This window comes from Sander lucioperca, chromosome 17 (genome assembly GCF_008315115.2).
Source record: "Sander lucioperca isolate FBNREF2018 chromosome 17, SLUC_FBN_1.2, whole genome shotgun sequence".
Classification (NCBI taxonomy): Eukaryota; Metazoa; Chordata; class Actinopteri; order Perciformes; family Percidae; genus Sander; species Sander lucioperca.
The window spans coordinates 31,295,645-31,318,047 of record NC_050189.1 but is presented as its reverse complement, the minus strand read 5'-3'; the positions used below and the strand labels follow the sequence as shown (position 1 = coordinate 31,318,047).

Here is a 22,403-nt window from a genome sequence, read left to right as displayed (position 1 = left end):
GTACACAAAGAGAGAGAAAAAGTGAACGTAGCACCAGTGAACAGACTGTAGCGAAGCTCCTATCTGTCAGCAAGGGTGGAGGACAATGTGATGAACCGCATTCACAACAAGCAAACATGTAATTTGGTTCTGTCTACATGTTGATAAGCCTGCTTTTGTTTTCACTAGAGCATGTTTGCACGTTGGGAAGATTAAACTGTTTTTCACATGGAATTCTGCTCACAAAAACATGCAAATGTCACTCATTCTTTGTTACCTAAATGCAGACTTGACAATTGAGGTTTCATGGAAAAAGAAATTTAACATCACCGCTCATTTTACACACAGTTTAACAACAACAAAAAACGCTGAGTGAACATTATTAGCTACATTTTTCATGTTGGTTTGCAGCGGCGAGGCAGAGGGGCCATCACAGCAGCCTGGCTAACATTAGCTTCTTGTCTCATCTGGGGTCTGATAAACAGTAAATTCATCAACTTCAGTGTCCACAATGCTATTTTCCAATAAACTGTAGCTGTCATATTTCACGGGCGTGAGTGCGGATTTCATGTCGCAGATTTCGTCGCTGTTTATCACTTATTGAGTGAAGTAGCTAGTACTCTCCCTGTTGTTTATTTGGTTGCCATAACTTCGCGAGTGATGACGTCCTGTCACTGTTCTAGTTGCTCTGCTCACCCTAGGGGGAGAGAGAGCGGATGACAGTTCGCTTGAGTTCAGTAGAGCAGACGGCGCTACGAGTTTATGACTTTTCATAAACAGCTGAAGGAGCGGTGGTGCGCGGTGTACATAGCGGAAACCCTGTTGTGCGTCTGCCCTATTTCTGATACCGTGGCACTGGAAATTTTACCGTGGCGGACCGCTACTATGCTATCGAACGCTCATACACGCACTGTATAGTGGGGGGATCCGGGGATGGAGCGGAGTCACTAAAGAGGATATATATATATAAATATATATAAATATATATATTAATAATTAATAATATTAATCGCAATTAATCGCTGAATTTCTATAGTTAATTGCGATTAATCGCATGTTTTATCACCTGATTAAAAATCTATTATTTTGCATTTCAGAACTATTTTTAAGTACATATTAACAATGGAAAGCAATTCTTACCAGTGTATCTTGATTGGGAATCAAATGAATGCAAAGAAAGTTGCTTTATGAACTTGACTTTAAGATTTGTATTTGTTTATTATTTATTTACTGTAAACAAAAGAAAAATGTGTGAATATGTCATTATTGCACAACTCAGAACTAGGCCTGTCACAATAACAAATTTTGCTGGACGATAAATTGTCCCAGAAATTATTGCGATAAACGATAATATTGTCGTTCTGAGACCATTTTCATCTAATATAATGATAATGGCATAATAATACAGGTACACCTTTTCAAAGATCAATAAACTGTTATTTCTAAAGAATATTTAACACTGGAACTGGAAGACATAAATATTAAATATCCACAATATGTCTTTCAAACAGACGCCAGCCACCATGTCACTTCTGTTTAATGATAGCTAGCATTTACCTCAGGCTAATTCATTAGCTAGTAGGTGGTGATTTTTGACAAGCAGGTAACGGAGTCTCAGTTCACCGTCCGGGAGCCTCTGACACACTGACAGCTGTAGGCTGTCAGTGTGTCATTGTTAATGCTGTGTGCATTGTCGGACACATGCAGCAACTTTCCTGAAACCGCTTGCGAGACTGACATGTCCACAGCAGCCGGTGGTGTTTATGTCCGAGCCTGTCTCAACCGCCTCCACCTGCAGGTTGTCAACTGTGTGGTTTGAAATGAAAGGGAGAAAACAGGACGATATCGCTCATATACTTCTTCTTTTTTTGACGGCGCCTTAACTGGAAACCCTGCTCCAACTCTCAACCCAACTAGCGTTCTCTGTCTCTCTCTCTCCTGCGACTGACAAGAGGGTTCACTCCTCGTTACGCTAAGGAACCGAGAGTGGTCATCCAGTCTCTTTGGGAGAGAGAGAGAGAGAGAGAGAGAGAGAGAGAGCGAGAGAGAGAGAGAGAGAGAGAGAGACAAGGAAAACAAACAAACATGCAAATGAAAATTATCGCGGCCGGAAAAATTATCAAGCTAATTTTTTTTATGGTGAGATTAATTGATTTATTGACTATCGCGACAGGCCTACTCGTAACATGCCAACCGTAGTACGTCTTTAAGACCCAAGACTTCTACGATGCTGATAGGTCTGCAGTTAGTTGCCACCCATTTTGCAAGAGCTGTAGTAATTTTTTTGGATTTGTTTTCATCCACAGGTCGGCAAGTAGCACTCTCCAAAATAGTGCTTTGCCTGAGCCCGCTAGCATCAACCTGAGTCACATTAACTGTACTACTATGCTTAGCTCATAGGTGGTAGCTCAAGCTTGATGTGCTTCGTGATATTTTAATATCACGAAGCACGTGATATTAAATTCTATGAACCGATTTTGAATCGGTAGAGCTTGAATCGCGATACGAATGTGCAACTCGTTCTCATTCCGAACTCGTAAAATAAGGACGTTTGAACAGTGGCTGTCAGCGTCTGATGCGACGAAAAAGCCGTCTTTCAGCGTGTTTGTGTAGGGCACCGGGGAGAGCAGCAGTTAGGTAGGATTTAGCGAGTAGTATGTAAGGGCGAATTTCCGCGTAAGGAGGTTGGTTGGGGTGGTGGATGGGTCAAACACTGGACTTTCACCCAGGAGAGCGGGGTTCACGTCCCGCTTGTCACGCTTGCTATAGTCGTTTTTTTTCTTTCCTCCCGTGTGTCACAGAAACGTACGCCCACCCACGACCCTTTCCTAAACCCAAACGTCCCGTTCTTCCCGCGTGTAATGGAACCGTACGCCTACCCACGACCCTTTCCTAAACCCAACCGTCCCGTAGTTCCCGCGTGTCACGGAACCGTAAGCCCACCACGACCTTTTCCTTAACATAACTTCGTCAAAAGGGACGGCAATAGTCCCGACCAAGCGCGTTTACTTATAGCGCTAAAGGGACTGCAATAGTTCTGACCAAGCGCGTTTACTTAAAGCGCTAAAGGGACGCCGCTAAAGGGACGCCGCTAAAGGGACGCCGCTAAAGGGACGGCAATAGTCCCGACTAAGTGCGTTTACTTAAAGCGCTAAAGGAGACTTTTAGCGTCAATAAGAACGACAAAGGCACCTGACCAACCATCCATATTTTACGAGATGAGTGTGAGAACGTGTTGGAATGTGAATCGATTTTTTTGCACGCCCTTAGTGATTAAGTTGCATTAATCAGGTGATTTAGTTCGTCAACATAAAACACTGAGTACTGTAGCTTCACTACCCATGGAAAAGCATGTGTATCACTGTGTCAGCGGCAGCGGGCCTCACTTCCAATAACAAACTAGGGGTGGGGGAAAAAATCGATACAGCATAGTATCGCGATATTTTCCGTGGCAATACTGTATCGATACACAGATGCCAAGTATCGATCTAGTATTATATATGTGTTGGTCAGTTTCTCTGCTTGACAATCCCATTTTGCAGCAAGTGATGAACAGACAGATGTTGACAAAATTTCCTTTGGGGGACATATTTTGAAATTGGGAAAAATTTGAAGTTGGAAAAAAGGTAAAAAAATGCGATAAATAGCAGAATATTGCAATATGTTTAAAATCGCAATAATATTGTATCGTGACATAAGTATCGTGATGATAATGTATCGTGAGACCTCTGATGATTCCCACCCCTATAACAAACCCCGTCGGACTAATGTTACGTCACATACACAGGTTGCCCACATGGCTATCTGTCTTAAAGGAGAGGGCTAGGCCGGTAACAATCATGTAAAAGGAGAACGGTGAAAGTGTACTTTTCTATCAAGCAGTAAAAAAGTTTTAGCGTCAACATCGCAACGTCCTGCGAAGTGACTATCGTGCATGCGCACATCGCGACGTAGACGATGAAACAAAATATCGTGCACCCCTAATCTGAAATACTAAATACACTTCTTAGGGTTTACAAAATGTGCTGACAGAAATAATGATCGGATATCACTCTTCATGAGGTACACCATTTTTAGTCCAAGTTACGTTCATGTTGGAGAAATCTGAAGTGCGCTATTTACATGAAATGCAGAAATTAGAGAAATTAGAGCATTAGTTTTTTATTTACTGTAGCAAAGAGGAAAGTAAAGGAGTCGGGGTGATGGATAGCTTTCCACAATTTTTACAGTTTGACAGCAACAATTAATAATGACGATCTTTGCTCAGGCCATGGTTGATACTATCTGAATTTATCTCAACTTTTTGCTAAACATTAATATAGTAAGTGGCTTACAGTATGTATGTGCAAGAAGGTGAATCTACAAAACATTTCTGCAGAAAAGACTGGGGTGAGATATCATATAAAGGAATAAGAATACATTGCCAAAATCAGCAGCTTTAAATCATTTGAGAATTGAAAATTGAGAATGACTGTCTTAAAATGCATTTTTATTCTGCATGATTCTGCATACAAAGTGTGCTGTGATGAATTGTGGGCAAATACCTTACTCTACAATTTGACAGCTCAAAGTGCCTTGAAACCTCCCTTACAAATGTTTTAAGTGGAGACATGTAAGCCATACTAAAATAAGTCAGAGAAAGGTTCTCTGAGGCAATTATGTAAAATCTATCAATAACATGATAGTTCTGTTTTATAGAACAATCCACAGAAAAACCTGGCATGGCAGTCCGGAACCTTTCTGGTTGGCTGAGCAGCTTTCTAAAACCATATCAGGTGAATCCTAGTGGGTATTGGAAGAAGAATGTATACTTTATTAATCCCACAAGGAAATATACTCTGGTGTTATATATATTGACACACGCACACACACACCCACAAACAGTCCCAAATAAACACATGCAACACAATCACACTTGTGACTATGTGATGTGCATGCAAAAGTGCCTTTGCATAAAGGCTACTTTAGACAACCTCCCTCCCACCCCCCTCCACACACAGTCTGCACCAGACGTGGATCCATGTGTGCACTCCCTATTCTTGCCAGGGTGAATGTCATTGCCATCTCCAGAACTCGTGAGGTGAGAGATAATTGAATCACTAGGAAGACAAAAGTAGAGATGTGGGGTAGGTGGGAAGCTCTGAGCGGCCCGGTAGATAAAAAAAGAGGCGGAAGAGGACAGAGGCTGCGGTGAGTCTTTGAACTCCCCTGACAAATAATTGAAGGACATAAGACAGAGTATAAAGCTGCAACAACAAATGCTGATAGATGAAACCTCTGACACTGAGCAGCTTCTGCTGTGTATGAAAAATGAAGAAGGTGAAAGTAAGAAAGAAGGTGAATGCTTTCCACTTTTATGTGGATGTCCAATCAGTGTTGATGGTAAATATAGTCAATTGAAGCAATACATTCCTCAGTGCATGCTATATTTACAGAGAAAGCTGAGTTTTCCTTCTTGTGGAACCGTGCCAGCATTTTTACCTTTCACAATAAATGCCAAACTTAAATTCATTCAGCATTTCGCTAATCGGCAACTCAACAAAATAGGCAAAATATGCAATAAGAGTTGGGCGATGTCTACCGGGGCTGTTAGTATTGGCTGTAGTATTGTCAATCCTCAACCTAGCTTCCTAAATGCTCCTAAATTCCCCCTGATCTCCCTTGGGGTAGCTGTGGCTCAGGTGGTAGAGCTGCTGTCTACTAGGGGTGGGAAAAAAAGTCATAAATCGTATGTATCAGGGGGGTTTTGCCACGATGTTTAAAATTGATTAATTTCCCTAGAATCGTTAATTTTATTCGTTATTTTTTTAACAATGGTTCACCTAAATATTTTCTGTTTATACAGTACCGCTGACGGCGACTACATCATCTCCGGTTCCAGCAAAACAGACCGAAAGCAGAAAATGCAGAAAATCCATTTCATGTTCACAAATTAAATAAATGTCAGACTGACTGAAGTGTGATGTTCATTCTTCTTAGAAAACTATTTGTTTTTAGAAATGTCTCATGATATATTGTCTCTAAAGTGTATTATTCAACTTTTGTTTTTGTTAAAGAAGGAAAAGAAAATCGCAATACTCAATACTATCGAATCGCTATAGAATATAGAATCGCAATAAATGAAAATCACAATACTAATCGAATCGGCACCCATGTATCCTGCAAGAATCAAATCGCGACAAAAGCATATCGCCCCAACCCTACCGTCTACCAAATGGAAGGCCTGTGCTTTGAGTAGTCGTTAAGACTACAAGAGCGCTATATAAATGGAGACCATTTACATATGTACTGATCCCTCTTTTTTTCTAAGGGGTGATAGAATGCAAAACCGATTTTACCTTGTCATAGTTGAATAACGACAGTTCGGTGGGTAAATAGGACATACATAGAAGCTCAAAATCCCATTGATACCCCTATCCTCTGCAAATCTCACATTTTGAAACTGCCGCTGAAAACGGGTGAATCTCAACAAAGCTGGAAGTTGACATCATGATCTCAACTCCTAGTCTTTGTCACGCCCCAACATTTGCATAGGCTACACCACTGACCTGAGGTCAGCTTAGTCTTCTGAATCTAGCTAGGTCATGCAGATCTCCAGAGGTCCGCTATTTAATTTCTAAATTCACTTCTGAGACTTTTTTATGCGAGAAATCAACTATGTAGAGGTCAAATATGGGCCGTTTTACGAAAATTGATGGCTCAGCAGGCTACGTGACAGTGGCTGGTGCTGCCTCGCCGCCTGGCGTGTCCTACTTCATAGACTCGCTGTGAGCTAGCTGGATCTCCGTCACGAAGGGAAGCCAGCGGCGCTCCATACCCGCGCAAAGTCACCGATTACTGGGTTACTGGACTACAAAATGCCGAGGCCCTGATGGAGCTCCAGGGCCTGCAGCTAATAGGCTTGGATCTTTACCCATAGGATTGAAGGGACAGTAGCAGCTAACGAAATCCCTAATGTTCACAAAAATGCATTAAATTGAAATCGGACACCATTATTAGCTTTATAAGACCTTGGGGTAGATGTTATATAAGTGGCGTGATGAAATTCAAACTGTAAATATACGTTAATTATGCCGAAAGTGAAGCTAACTAGCCGCGATCTGTATAGGATTGAAGGGACAGTAGCAGCTAACGAAATCCCTAATGTTCACAAAAATGCATTAAATTGAAATCGGACACCATTGTTAGCTTTATAAGACCTTGGGGTACATGTTATATAAGTGGCATGACGAAATTCAAACTGTAAATATAGCTACTCTAGTTATGCCGGCAGCTGGCAGCCAGCTCCGCGGAGCCCAGAGCTCGAGAAACGGTGACTTTCACTGGGTATGGAGGTTCAGGTTGCCGCTTTCTCATCAGACTGTGTGGAGCTCCTAGCTAAAGTACGACACGTCTTACCAAATTTGCAATTAGCCATCAATTTTCGTAAAACGGCCCATATTTGAGCTTTATATAGTTGATTTCTCGCTTAAAAAAGTCTCAGAAGTGAATTTAATAACGAAATAACCCGACAAACAATGTATAACTTTGCAGTGTCTGAAATATGAGACCTGCTGTCTCATCTCCAATGTGTTTCTATGGGGTTCGCTCAAACCAATCAGCGCGCAGCTCATCTAAATATTCATGAGCATACCATATTTGGAAGAAAAGCTCTTGTTCCAAATAGAGCCATATTCACAGGGTAGTTAAGGGCCTAATAAAATAGCATTCGGGCAATTTTCAGCCCAACCAATGTTACATACCCTATTAGGAGACCTTAAGGAACAGTGTAAAATACCCTATATAATCATTCTATCACCCCTTTAAATGCTGACAATCGAGCATCAATATTCACTTGTTAACATGCAGATTTGCGCCAGGACTCTGGTATGCAGATGAATGCATGGGTTATGTTTCTCAGCAGGGGTCCACTTTCCCATTATAATAAACATTAAGATGCACTAGAGGCAGTCAGACTCACCGTCAATTCCACAGTGCCCATCAGGGGAGCTGGCCTAAGCCTGTCAGTAAATCATAAACAGGAAGATGAGGATGAACTGGCTACGGCCTGATGTGCTGCCATAGTTAGATTAGACGCTTTCAGGTTTGTGCTTCAACCCATAGCTCCAGTCATTTCACTGTCCTTTCTGTGTCAGGCAAGCAATTATGAAATCAAAAAACTTTTTCTTCCAAACACTTTGCTGCAAACCAAATAATTCATTAACTTAAGTGTGGCCCTAAAAGCTACACCAGTTTCTGGGTATTAAACCTCAATACTTCTTAAGTACCAACCAAAATATGTAAACATACTTCCTGATTAAAATCAAAATTTGGCCCTTTTCGTTATTCATTTATCATTACTTTGGGTATGTTATCTCCTAATTAGATAGCGAAAGATGACAGGGAGAGAGATGCACCTGGAATCCATGGTCAGTTCCCCTAACCCCTAAACCACAGTGGAGCCAAGCTTTGGCTACAGTCTCTCTTTTCCTCTTGCCCCCTTTCAATCCCACCCCAACTTTTCCTCTCTAGCCAAGGCAACCATCGGGCCAAGCAGAGACAGATGTCCCTGCATGGCTCAGTGCCTTGATGGAGCCATGTTTCCATGCTTAGCTGGACAAGTCCAGCCAATTCAATTCCACGTAAACAATAACAAATATCACTGATGTCTTTTCCTTCCACCAAACTCAGGTCCTCTACCAGAGGCTTGGGGGCCTGAGGATTCTGTGCAGTACAGGTATCTTAGCTGTTACTAGGCCCGTGCTCTTCTGGGCTTCTTCTGGACAGAGACCTCAGATGTTGTTCCTGGAATTTGCTGGAGCCACTGTCCCAGTTTGCAGGTTAGAACTCACTTTCCACATCTTCAATAGCTCCTCTCTAAGCCCTTACAGTATTGCACATCCAAAGTTTGGGTCAGGTAGACCAATTTTGACTCTCATAAATGTTGTGTGTGTATTGAACAAACAAATATGTACTGCTTGTATGTTATTGTTTGGGGGTGGTAGTAGCTCAAATGTGAATTTCCCCTTGCAGGATAAAAAAAGGCATGTCTTCTGTCTTCTTTGTACCATGCAACCTGTGTTTTGTTTCTGTTCCTGCTGCTATCAGTGCCGCCTTTGTGTTTTCCAAAGCTCTCATTGCTGGCTATTCAGTATGTATGAGTTGTTGTGTGCTTGCTATCAGGATCCTCATGATGCCACATCACTCTCAGGATTGCACTACACTTCTATGCGGAAGCAACTACACCATGCTATTCTAACTGCCATTTCCAAGCAGCTGCTGCACTCCACCTGATACAGAACCTTACTAAACCTTCTATTGCAAATGTCCTGCAGTTAATCTTTTTGGAATATTCTGTGCTAAGTAACGGTAAAACAATCTGTTATTTTGCTGCTGGTGCAAAACTGGTGAGGAACTCCTTTCCTCCTCATCATTTTTCTAATGGGCACATAGTCTTTAATGTGCTTGTCCTCCCACCTACGTGTGCATGTACAGTACAGACAGCGCGTGTGTGTGTGTGTGTGTGTGTGTGTGTGTGTGTGTGTGTGTGTGCACGCGCACCAACAGCTGCTTGTTTGAACAGTGAGGAGGTTGTGGATGATGAGGTGGTCTGTGGGCTGAAAATGAGGGTGGGAAAAAGCTTCCACATCAATAATCACACCACAGAGTCAAGCGTCCCCTCAGGATAGAAGCACAGAACCACAAGAACAGACGTCCTTCATTCATCCATAAAACCAGACAGTGACTAAAGTGTTTTTAAAACGTCTTGTAGTCCTCTGTGATGATAAACTATGTAAGCTACCAAGGCCATAGACGTTCTGACAGATGGTGTAATTAGACATTTGTTTCATTATGTAAGCAAGTGTTTAGACACACTCCAGAGTATGTATGAACCTGTTTGATGTTCATAGCCCCATGGCCTTTCCACCCACAACTCTACATTTAAGGTACTAAACGTTGAGGCTCTAGCTATAGGAAAAATGAATGTTTTGCTGGCTTTGTACAACACTTTAATCTTGTTAGATGTAATAAGCACTGCTAGCTCTTGGAGCCACGAGCAGACTTTAGACTTTTACTAGTTACCAGCCAGATATATTGGTGTAATCATAAACTGTTAAACCAATGGCCAAAGGCAAGGCAGTTTTAGTGTTTGGTTGCTTTTGATGTAGCAAGACCAGTGTCAGGGAAACAAAGACCAGAGAAAGGTTGATGAGATATCTGACCTGTGTTGAGGTTCCGGCCTCCCTCTTGCTTCGGCTTTGAGAGAGCCACTGCGCCGCAACTGTCCTTCCCCCCCGCAGCCCTGCAGGACACAAAGCAGGAGGGAAATGTAGGCTGGGACATTAGAGGCAGGTCAACACAGATGGGAAACGCTCACAGGTAAAAGGTTAAACAGAGCAGTGAAATCAACAGGGTCAACTTATTGCGCATTGTTGTGTCACTTTGTCACTGAGAAAAAAACAATAGAAAAGTCCAAAATGGCCTAGTTTTAATGTAAAAAGACTGGGGGCATTACATTGTAGCTGTTTGGATAGTTTCTCCTGCAATTCTAAAGTATAAAGTCCAGGGGAACCCACATTGCTATAGAGTGGATGCACCCCACCTCGCCTTAATAAAGAGAACCTCCACTAACATCAGAAGAAATTACTTTCATTTTTTAAATAATATTATACTTTAGGGAAAATTAACACAAACATTACAACAGTACTAACATTACAACAAAACAATTAGAGGCATCCCTTATTAAAAATAGAGCACATGGCTCAAGCACAAAAACATTTAGAAAAGATATAGGTCTTCAGCTTTTGAGTTGATATACTGAGTGTGTAAGAAACAGTTGCTTATTTACACATTCAGCAGTTATGAAGAAACACTGGCTTTTAGCTCAGTCTTGGTGCCCACTGACTCCTGAGGGAAATATCTGTCTCCTTAGCTGCTAAATGCTCCACTATATTCACCAGCTAGTCTCTGTGTCTGTCTGCTGTTTGCTGCTGTGCAGGTCGTGTAGTGTACAGTAGTTTTTTAAAGATGTTTCTCTGAAAACAGCTGTCTGCTGTGGGGCAAAAACAACGCTATAAGAGCGGTGAGAGTGAACCAAACAGCATAACTAAAATGAGCCTCACAGCTACGTTTTTATCCGAATTAAGTGATATCGAATGAAAAATGCCTTATGGAAACAGTAAAATTTGATTGAATTTCATGAATATCGACTCAAAGGAAATACGTTCGGTCTCATTGGATTTTATCTTGATTGATACACGGCTTATGCGATAAACGCTGATGGAAACGTTATTTGCCGAATAAATAATGAATTGCGATTAAGTTTTAGGTCATTTTATGGTTGCAACCCGCCACAAAACGAAGAAGTTTTAGTTCATTTCCGCCCAGTATTTCCGCTCTGTTTGCACACATGGCGGGTGTCAACAAAGACAGATGTAAGTGGACGAACAAGGAGACGCACTACCGGGAGTGCCAACACAAATGTACCTTATGATGCAACGATCGTCTACCACAGCCTTCTATTGACAAAACCCCTGTAGCCTTCAGCAGGGGGTCTAATCGGGACGTGAGTCCCGTCTATTGCGCCATACACCTGTGGCACAAGGTGCACTCTGGAGTTACGCAGCGAGATATCATGCGCCTCATCCACTCCAGGTAGGTATATATACCTTTGCATCATCCTCGTTCGTATGGCATTGCACACGGCGTAAACACACCGGTGCATGGTGGTTTTGCTGACTCCAAACGTTTCGCCTACCACTCTGTACTCTGCACATGTAGCCAGTTTGTAGAGCGCAATGGCGATACGCTTCTCGGTTGGAACCGAATATTATTATTATTGTGTGGATAATCTGTGAAACTATAATTCTATCTCTCGTATTCTATTTTTCATCTACCTTATTATACCAGAGTCTGCTCAATTTAGAAACCTAGTGTTCCGTGCTCTAAAGAATGCTTAAAGGCCCAATATGTAATATATTTACTGTAATAAATCCAAAAATGACTCCAATGCATCATCAGATATTAAGGAAACATGCTAAGTTGACAACAATGCTAATGCCAGTATTTTCTCCTTTTGAAATTTCCGTTCCGTGAAGGAATTTCTGTTTGTGTTTTGGCCTGTGTGTTGTTGTCAACTGCCCAGTTTGTCAGCCAGGCCAGGTTGCCAGATATACCTGTAAAAACGTAAACCCAGCGCGCTACAGCTGTAACGTTAGTACAGCCATGAAAGCAGCAAACAAACAAACAGGATCAACGGAGATATATTCTACCCGACCTAAAAAAAAATGGCATGTTTCTAACAGTTGCGTGACCAGAGACATAACAAGCCCCGGATAAATATTGGAGATGTATTTGAAAGATGGAGACAGCTTAGAGCCCAAAAGGACGCCGAGTTGGCTAATTTCCTCCTGAACAGGTAAGGATTAGCTTCAGGCTAATTTATCATGGCTACAAGGGACGGGCATTTGTGTACTCACATTGAATTATATAGCTAGAGTACTCAAGTTGGTTACTCGCAAAAACAAGCCAGTAAACTGATCCCGACTGGTCCTGGTTAACGGCGCCATGCTAACTTTGCTAACTGCTAACGTTACCGAGGACCAGGCCAGCGGGCCATGGTTGTTTACAACGTGTAGCCTGTTCAGCGGCCGTAGCCGACAACGGTGAGTTATTTTAAGCCAAGAGAGGGGGGCTGTAAATCCGGAAGAGAGGACCGTGAGTTTGCAGTGTGTTTAGCGATTGTTGCCATAATTCTAAGCCAATAAAGTGTGGCTGTCCGTCAGGTGGAGAGGACGGCAAGGTTGTTGTGTTTTAGCGGTTCCTTCCATAATTCTAAGCCTAGGAAGTGTGCCTGTCCATCAGGTGGAGAGGACGGCGAGGTTGTTGTGTTTTTAGCGGTTCCTAACGTAATTCTAAGCCTAGGAAGTGTGCCTGTCCGTTGGGTGGAGAGGACAGTGAAGTTGTTGTGTTTTTAGCGGTTCCTACCATAATTCTAAGCCGAAAAAATGTGTCTGTCAGTTGGATACAGAGCTCCGCGTGAGCACTGTCAATACTGTATAGCCAGCATCTAACGTTAGCTACTCCGCTGTGCTGTGAAGTAATGTCTGGCTATGTGAGACAAGCGTCTGGCAATATTGTTGTGGATGCTGCGGTCTCAGCCTTGCAACCTCCGTGAACTTTGAGTCTGGGGAGGGGGCAGGGGAGACGACTCTCTCCAGTATTTTGAATTTGTACTGCAGTAACTATTTTAAACAATAGCTGTCAGTATTACCAATTGCACCTTTAAAATATGTTTGAGTTCTCCACATATTCTTTGTGTGCACATTCTATACATCTGGCCCATGATGATCCTTGTTGTGTTGCACAGTGCAGAAAACCAAACAAACTAAAATTTTCACCACCGTTTTCTTATGCCTACACAAAGGCCTTTAACTAACAATCTATCAAAAGATCATTAAAAAAAAAAGAAATTAAATATGCCACAATCATTGGATCATTATTTTCTCAGGTTCTATTTCAGCATTTGTCTTACTGGCTTGATTTGAGTCAATGCACAAGTTCTGTGGAATAATGACTCCCATTTTCACTGACCAAGGATCTCAACAGGATGACTAGATTAGCTCAGATGAATCATGAGCCCACTTCAAATTGACAAAAACACTTGTCGGGACGGTGAATATAAAAGTGAGATAGGAAGACAAGGTTTTGTATTGATCTCCCTCTCCATGTTTACCAAAATAGGGAAGGTTTTAAAACCAGGAGCCAACATGAAATGTCTGGGAAATGAGAAGAATGAGTTTACTTTCCCAAAGTCAATAGAGAGAATCAATAATCAGCTAGAACGAATACAGACATGGTTATTAACCGTTATTAACCCGACAGCATGAGGACAGCAGTAGTAGCATGTTGTGTATCGTATGTCTTAATTGTCCCTCCACGGAACAATGTGTCCTCCCATCTCCAACTTTTGACTATAGGACCCAATCAACCCGCCCATAGTAGGTAATGCGGTGCCAGACACAGAAACATGGAGATGACCTGCACTGTGCATGACACAAATGGTAAAATAAACTATTTAGTTCAGGCTGTTTGGTACCTGAGAGATTTTGGTGGGGTGTCAGGAACATGATGGAAGAATTGATCCAAACATTATTCCGAATGTGCTGATCAAACAAACAAAGTCTTTAGTTGTTGATTTTATTGTCCTTAAATATTGTACATAATCCGGCTCCATGTGAGTGAAAGCTCAGAGTCAAATCTTTTATCAAACCTGTTAATATCTCCTCACTGTCTTTGTTAGCAAAGAGCAATGTACAAAGTAAATTGGCAGTCATTAAGCTGAAAGTACAGCTTTAGTTCTTTGAATGCCATTCTTTGATTTTTAGTTCTTAAATATTAGGATTGTTAACTAGGGATGTCCCAATAAAGGTTTGTTTGGCCCCGATGCTGATCTGTGTCCTTGAATGTTGGGTATCTGCTGACACCAAGTCCGATCTGAAACTGTAGAAACGTGCTTTCAGTTCGTGCTTGTACAGTTGCGTTACAGTGCATGTTTTTCCCTCACAAGATCTTTGGTAGAGTACACCGGCTGCAGAGAGCACACAAACCAGATAATAGACATGTTTTATTTTGTTCTGTCATCAAGTTACTCACAGAATTGATATTAGTTAGCGACAGCTGCATCTGCCTATGCTATTTGTCATTCTAAATGGTAAAAGTGACGGTCAGATTCGGCTAAAAAAGAGAAGCTGCTGCCTGATTGTTTTGTACACTGCTCTTTGCTAATGAGAAAAAAAAATAGCATTGTAGTTTAGCAAGTACAGGCATGTTGCCAACCTCAGTGTCTAGACTCTCTCTTACGGTGTGCCCAAATAATTTCTTACATTTACACACTAATTTTCACCTAAATATGCAGCAAAACGCTTACACTGTGGTAAAGAAGAGCTACATCGGCAGGCTGACGTGACAAACAGTAAAGTCTCAAAAGGATCGAATTTTGATTTATTTCAGTTGATACGATCCAATAAAATATTCCCGTATCAGCCTTGATACTGATCCTTAGGATCAACCTGGGACATCTATTTACAACTTCCCTTTTGTAAAATAGTGGAAAGCTTAACCTATATACGTATGTTCAAAGGATTCTGATTTGATAAGCAGATTCAACACTGGATTCAGATTAAATAAATTCTAGACAACCTCAATTATATTGGCATTACAACTGTTTCGGCTATCACTGATGCATGCCAAGGTAACACACATTGTTAGGGGAAACATTGGTATAAATAAAGTTTTTATTGATTTGCATGGGATTAAGAGCACAGGCGACCTCCGTAATTATTACAAATTACTAGAGGGCCCCAGGTAATACTAGTCCCGTGCGAATTGGGTTCTGCATTTCACACAATTAATTAAATGGCACTGAGAGTCAATGGTGCCAAATCTGAGAACACACAACCAAACTCCCTGATCTCTAGCTATTCACCCTTTGAGCTAGCATCTAACTGGGCTAAGAGCCCACTGAGAAAGTCCATCACACTGCTTTATCAATTGTGCCTGGCAAGGGCGCCTCACAAGTCACCACAGGCCTCTGCCATGTTCTTGTCACATATGCTCCAAAAAAGCATTGAATTCTCACAGGGCTCTAAAAGGCACTCGTCACTTTCTCTGTTGGTACAGTAATCCATTAAGCTCTCTCATTGTCAAGTGCGCTTTGTGTATTGTGCAATCTGCATAGCTAAATAACACCTCCACAAAGGGAATGTAGAAAGCCATAGAAACTGCTGTGGTATGTGCTTGATATTAAAAAAGCATCCCAAGGTGAATTTGACTTTAAAAACGAATGCTGAGCATTGTTTCTTCGGGTTGGGGTAGATCAAATGCTTTACCCCCAAGCAAAGGTCACCATTAATCGCTGATAACACTGAAAGGAATCCAATAAATGTCAGCAGCACTTGGCCTGGAATTGCTACGGACTGGGAGGTGGGAAACATTTCTGTGACACTTGAGAATTTCAGAAAAGGGACAAGCAAAATAATGAGTTGAGCAGAGTGGAAAGGAAAGAAGTGGATGTCTGTGGTTGCCTGAGATGTTGATCTCAATTTTTTTCCCACTCTGGAGTGGTAATAGTGCACATGTTGGTGTGTCATGCAGGGCTCATAAGTATTTCCACTGCATCCCTACATCAGGAGGCGACCCAGCTGACCAACGCTGGTGCCAGTCCTCAACAACGAAGTGAGGACATTAAGTAAAGTGACTTACCAACACGTGTGGTCACGCATGTAACTAGAAAGATGCAGTTGAAGCGATATAGAGAAAATCAAAGATCACAATATTTTTGACCAAATACCATCAAAAGATGGCACAAATCCGAACTTTTGTAAGTTGGGGAGCACAATGTTCCATGACACATAATAACATTCCATTCGTGTTGACTATTAGGCCTATATGCGAGAGTACCTGTGTAATGTCTTGTGTCTTGTATCATTTCTCCCTTCTCAGCTGATAGATTAGATACATTAACTAGCTTAACAAGCTGCAGTGTTTACCACTGCACATTAACCTAGCAGCTAACGGAGTTTCCTTCTGTTTATAGCACGTTTCATAGCCTAAAACAGAGCGGCTTATATTGGTAGAGAGAGCAACAAGTTAGCGAACTGCCCTGTCGCTCTCTCTGCTCTCTGCTCAGCTGCTAGACAGGCTGCACTCAAGCTGTAACATGTTGTAAGATTTAAGCCCATGTTTTTCGGGGGTAACGCCATTCACTTTACCGGCAGTATTGACAATAGATAAATCCACAGTGTCTTGAGAAGTTCTAGGTTGTTATTTTATTGTTCACTTTTAACTCACTTTACATCAACTTTGCTATGTCTTTTTCCTCTCGCATTTCCTCACAGCGGCACTCATACGCTACTCTCCATTACCGCTCGTTCTCCTTGCGCGACCACACAGGCACTGACGTCACTCACTTAAGGCACCCTGCCATTCTCGCTCTAACTTACGCTACTCTCGTAAGGGGGTAAGAAAAAATCCATACCGTCCCAGCCCTACTCCCCAGTACGCACCCCGCGCTACTTTTTAAAAGTTCCTGTCAATTATTTTGGTTTCTAATAGTATTTAACACACTATGATGGCGGCGAACTCAAGAAAGGTGGCGGGTAAAGTGCCGGTAACTTCACGTTCTGTTGACAACGAGGAGCTAGCTGAACTAGTTAAGCTAGCAGTTGCTGAAGCTATCAAGGAGCCTATCCCTGCACTTGTTGAAGACGTGGTGGCTCAGTTGACAAGCAAGACACAGGCTCTGGTGGACGCACAAGTTGCTGTATTTCGCGGCGAGATGGTCGCCATACAGACTGATGTTTCAAAGTGTATGAATTATGTGGAAAAGAGTGAGACTCGTTTGGCAGAGATAAACACCGGCTTTTTGCGTCTGAGAAAAGACTTACTGCGTATCATGCCCAGCTGGAAGACAAAATAGTGGACACGGAGGACAGATCGCACAGAGATAACATTTGTCGATGCTCTTAGGGTAGACACAAATGGCAAGCATATTCCTCGATCACTCATCCTGAAGCTGCTGCGTTTTACTGACCGAAATCAAGATCCTCAAAGCTACTTGGAGCACTGCCGTGGAAATACAAGAGAACACCATCCGCTTCAGCCCCGACTACAGCCCACACACTTTTAAGCGCAGGCTGGCGTTTCCAACACTATAGACACTCTGCAGAGATTAGACTTACACACATTTCTCCTACGAAACTTAAAGGGGTGGTTCAGAATTTTGGACATAGGACCTCATTTCCAAGTTAGCCAGTGTGTTATTTATCAGTGAAGACGGTTTTCAACACTTTTCATCCAGTCCTACCAGTTGCAGAGTTCGCTGGTGCTAGGCTAGCGCAAGTCAACAGTATCTGCTAGCCTGCCATTAAAAGCAGTCTTACACGTTCCACAGTACACCCGAGGCAAATAAATTATAACGCCAGACTATCGATGTAAATGTCTGTTGATAGAATAATGTTAGAATTAAAACTAAACCTTGCATCGCATTGCAATAGTACACTAGTATACTCCCTATAGTTGGTAGCATAGGCTACAGCAGCGGCGGAGTGATATTACCTAGGCTACCGAGAAAGCCGGTTTACATGACAATGATGCAAGTTTATTTACCTGCTGCTGTGAGCTCCAACTAATTCCACTCTGCCAGGCTATAACTCACATAATGTTACCGGTACATGAAAGCACACGGGCTAGCAATTTGCATGTAAACTGTCCGAGCTTACATGACGTTTCTATCAGCAATTACTTAAAGTTAGCGGTTAGCCCAGCCAGGTATCTACCAAGAGTGTAGCTATACCATTAGCTAACGTTGTCACTCTCCACAATGCATTGAACAGTAACGTTCCACTAACGTTGTCAGTCTCAATCTATCAGTAGCAGCTAGGCTAACGTTATGAAAGGGGCTAGCTTTATTAGCTAGAGTAGCCTACCGAAAGTTATTAGCTGTTCATCAGTAGCTGTTGGTGCATCTAGAAAGACGGATGGAACTGCATTCGGACAACATATCTTGATGTCCAAGCCAGCAGCTACTAGGTTTCCCGACTGGAGTGCGCTTCTCTGTTTACTTTATGGCGCAGTACTACTAACTAAGTAAAACTCCACCGCTGCTGAGAAACTAGTCCCTCAAAATGTAATGCGATCATTGAGATGCAAGGGTAGTTTTATTTCTAACATTACTTTATCAACAGACATTTAAATCGATAGTCTGGCGTTATAATTTATTTGCCTCGGGTGTACTGTGGAGTGTGTAAGACTGCTTTTAATGGCAGGCTAGCAGTTACTGTTGATTTGCGCTAGCCTAGCACCAGCGAACTCTGCAACTGGAAGGACAAATAATCGTGATAATTAATCGTGATCAATATATTGATCAAAATAATCGTGATTATCATTTTGGCCATAATCGTGCAGCCCTACTTAACTTAACAGATCTTTACCGCACTATTAATCCTACATCTAAACAATACACTTTTTACTCGGCAAGGCATCAGACTTTTTCTAGAATAGACTATGTACTAGCCTCAGCTGCATCTTTATCTTAGATACATAATGTTGTGATCAAACCCTGCTCTCTATCAGATCACAGTATTGTTTCTGTGCACTTTACACTCCTGGGCACTAGGGAATCGCGTTGGCGGTTCAACGTTTCACTTCTCAAAAATGAAGATTTTTGTGTCTTTTTTAAAGAAAGACTTAATACATTTTTAGAAATTAATACAGGCTCAGTAGATGATCCCATATTTTTATGGGATGCCATAAAGGGCTGTATCAGGGACTCCTCAACCATGTTTTTATCTCACCTTAACAAAAGTAGACTAAGCAGGATAGTTGAACTGGAGAATGTCCTCACCCAGCATGTGGCACAACAGCAAGTCCCGTGCTCAGAGGCTTAACAGGGAAGAATAACTGTGACAAGAACTGAACTGAACTCTTTGTTAAGACAGAGCAGAGTTTTTGATGCACAGGACCAAAAGAACATATTTTAATTGTCAGGGTGGGTAGGTGAATGGCGGACCCAAATAGCAGAGACGGAAGCAGAGGATAGTTAGATGATTTAATCAAACATAAAATCATACTAAACCAAAGGAGTCCAGGAAAAGGCAGGCAAAAGGGTATCCAAAATAAAGTCCAAGATAAACATAGAAACACCGGAACACGAAGACTAACAGGGAAGACTAACACTCAGGAAAACTACTGGAGACGAAACACACAAACCCAAACACATACAATGATCCGACAACAGACAAGGGAAAGACAGAGACTAAATACAAGAGGTAACAAGGACTAACAAGGGACAGGTGATACAACAGGTGGAACACATCAGGGCGGGGCAGAACAATTGGGAAAACAGAAAACAGGCGGGAAAACAGGCGGGAAAACAGAAAACAGGAAGTAAACTGGACAAGACAAGTGAGAACAAACAGATTACAAAATAAAACAGGAAACCAAGCAAAACAGAGAAACAAGACTACACAATAAAACAGAACAAATACCAAAACCCTGACATTAATGGAGCCAGACCAAGCCATCTTTCAGCTTTAAGACTGAGAAAACATGAAAATGTTAAAAAAAATTATGGCCATTAAAACACCTCTGTGTACGTTGAGTGACCCCCGGGATATTAACACAGAATTCAAGACGTTTTACTCTACCCTTTATAAGTCTGAAATCTCATTTGAGACCAGTACATGTACACATTTTTTTTTGTCTGACAATGACTCTGAATTGCTCAATGCCCCTATTTCCCTAAAAGAGTTAAGGTTAGCCCTTGTAAGCAAGTCCCCAGGGTGGGATGGAATTGCATCAGAGTTTTATCTTGCTTTTTGGGATGAACTGGGCCGACCATTCAATTCAATATTAGTGCTAACACAACCATAATTACAGTGCTTCCCAAACCAAATAAAGTTTGAATCAATGTGGTAGTTATAGACCTCTTTCCCTTCTTAATGGAGATATTAAATGATGTGCTAAAGTGCTTGCAGCTCAATTAGAGGTACATCGAACAAAACTTATACATAATGATCAGACCAGTTTTATTAAAACTTGACTAGTATCGGATAACGTGCGTCGCCTGCTGCACATTAGGACATAGGACTGTCTTTGGGCAACTTTATTAGTATGGTAAAATTTGTATATATATGCAAATCCCTCAGCAATGGTCAACACTGGCAATTTTTGCTCTGCCCAGTTCCCAGTATGTAGGGGAACTCGTCAGGGCTGCCCTCTTTCGCCGCTACTATTTGCCCTCTCCCTCGAACCACTGGCTCAGAAAATCCGACAACATCCATCAGTGCATCCCATCACATTTTGTAATACAAATCATCGGATATCATTGTTTGCTGATGATATCCTTCTCTACGTAGGCAACACAGGTTTCTCAGTTCCACATTTGCTTTCCACGTTTAATTCATTTAGCTTGTTTTCTGGTTACAAAATTAACTGGACAAAGTCACCACTGATGCATTTAAATTCTGTTACATCTCCTATCTCCCCTGCCCTCCCACATACCAATAGTCAAGAGTTTCAGGTATCTCGGCGTTGATATCTTCCCTTCTTTGCCTTCTTTTGCAGCACAAAACTTTCAAGGTATATACAAGCGTATAGAGAAGGACTTTGAACACTGGTCAAATCTCCCAAATTCACTTCAAGCCGTTATTTCAATAGTTAAAATGGATGTACTACCTTGTGTTAACTTTTACTCTTCTATGATTCCTCTTACTCCTTCTATTGGCTACTGGGAAAAACTTCACTCATTAATATCTAAATACATATAGAAAGGAAAGAGGCCTCGTTTAAAACACACAACTCTTCAAAGAGGCAAGGCAAAGGGAGGGCTGGCTCTCCCAAAATTTAAGACATACTTCTGGTCCTTTGTGTTACGCCCTCTATTTGGTTCAATCCTGGTTCTTCAGTCTCTTGGAGACCAATTGAGGAAAATGTGTTGCTGCCTGACAGACTGCAGGACCTAGTGTATTCCAACATACCATTGAAAAAAAACAAATTACATTTAGGCCCTATAATTTCATTTCTACTCACAACTTTCCGTACTGTAATGAAACATGTGCGCGCAGATCCTAAATGGCACAATCAATCCCCAATTTTCAACAGTTTTTCACTTCTCAACGGCAATATACCTTTTTCATTCCCACATTGGAAGAACAGGGGAGTTTATGTTTTAAAAGACCTGTATTGTGACCATGGCTTAAGAGCCTTTAATGATTTACAGGCTGAGTATGATCTTCCGGGATCATCTTTTTTCTTCAAACTGCAGTTAAGGTCAGCCATGAGGGCATACGGTGTCCCATGGGGATCAGCACTCCCCACACATCCTCTTCATATAATATTAGCCTCACTGTTTGGTTTTAGTTTTGGAATGTTTTACATTGTATGTGTGTTAAGGGATAGGGGGTCTGAAAAAAAGAAAAGAAAGGGCTAAATCTGTGATGTGTAATGTTGTTAATCTTGTGCCTTTCTCAATAAAAAATTTATCAAAAAATATATTTACACAGTGAGATTTGTTGATGATGTGGATATAATGACTAAGTGGGTAAACGCAAATAATAGAACAGCTAGAACAGTCTGGTGGGTTCAGAAAATTACATTACTTTCCTGTAATGCAGCCTTTAAAACCAGGAAAAGACAACACTTGTGTCATATTACAATATCCAAAATTTAAGACAATATCTAGCCTCATACTAATATAATATATCGATGTATTGCCCAGCCTTAGATGCAGTCATTTTAAAAAAGAAAGACTTTTTCAGTTTTATATCTTCAGTTTAAAGCAGTTCTCTCCACAGCGCTGGAGTATGGTCTGGCTACACTGCTTAGCCTATGTATTTTGTTTGTATTCCTTCAACCAACCACAACTGCCCTGTGCGGTGCTAAGC

The 22,403-nt window shown here is 41.6% G+C and overlaps 1 protein-coding gene across 1 annotated transcript in view; it reads right to left on the bottom strand.

Annotated features, from left to right (window-relative positions):
* adam19a (ADAM metallopeptidase domain 19a) overlaps positions 1-22,403 on the bottom strand; it is a 349,292-nt gene that overhangs the window by 297,901 nt on the left and 28,988 nt on the right. The window contains exon 2 of the mRNA XM_031289991.2: positions 10,182-10,261. Within this exon, the coding sequence (XP_031145851.1) occupies positions 10,182-10,261 (80 nt within the window). The remainder of the gene's footprint in view (positions 1-10,181; positions 10,262-22,403) is intronic.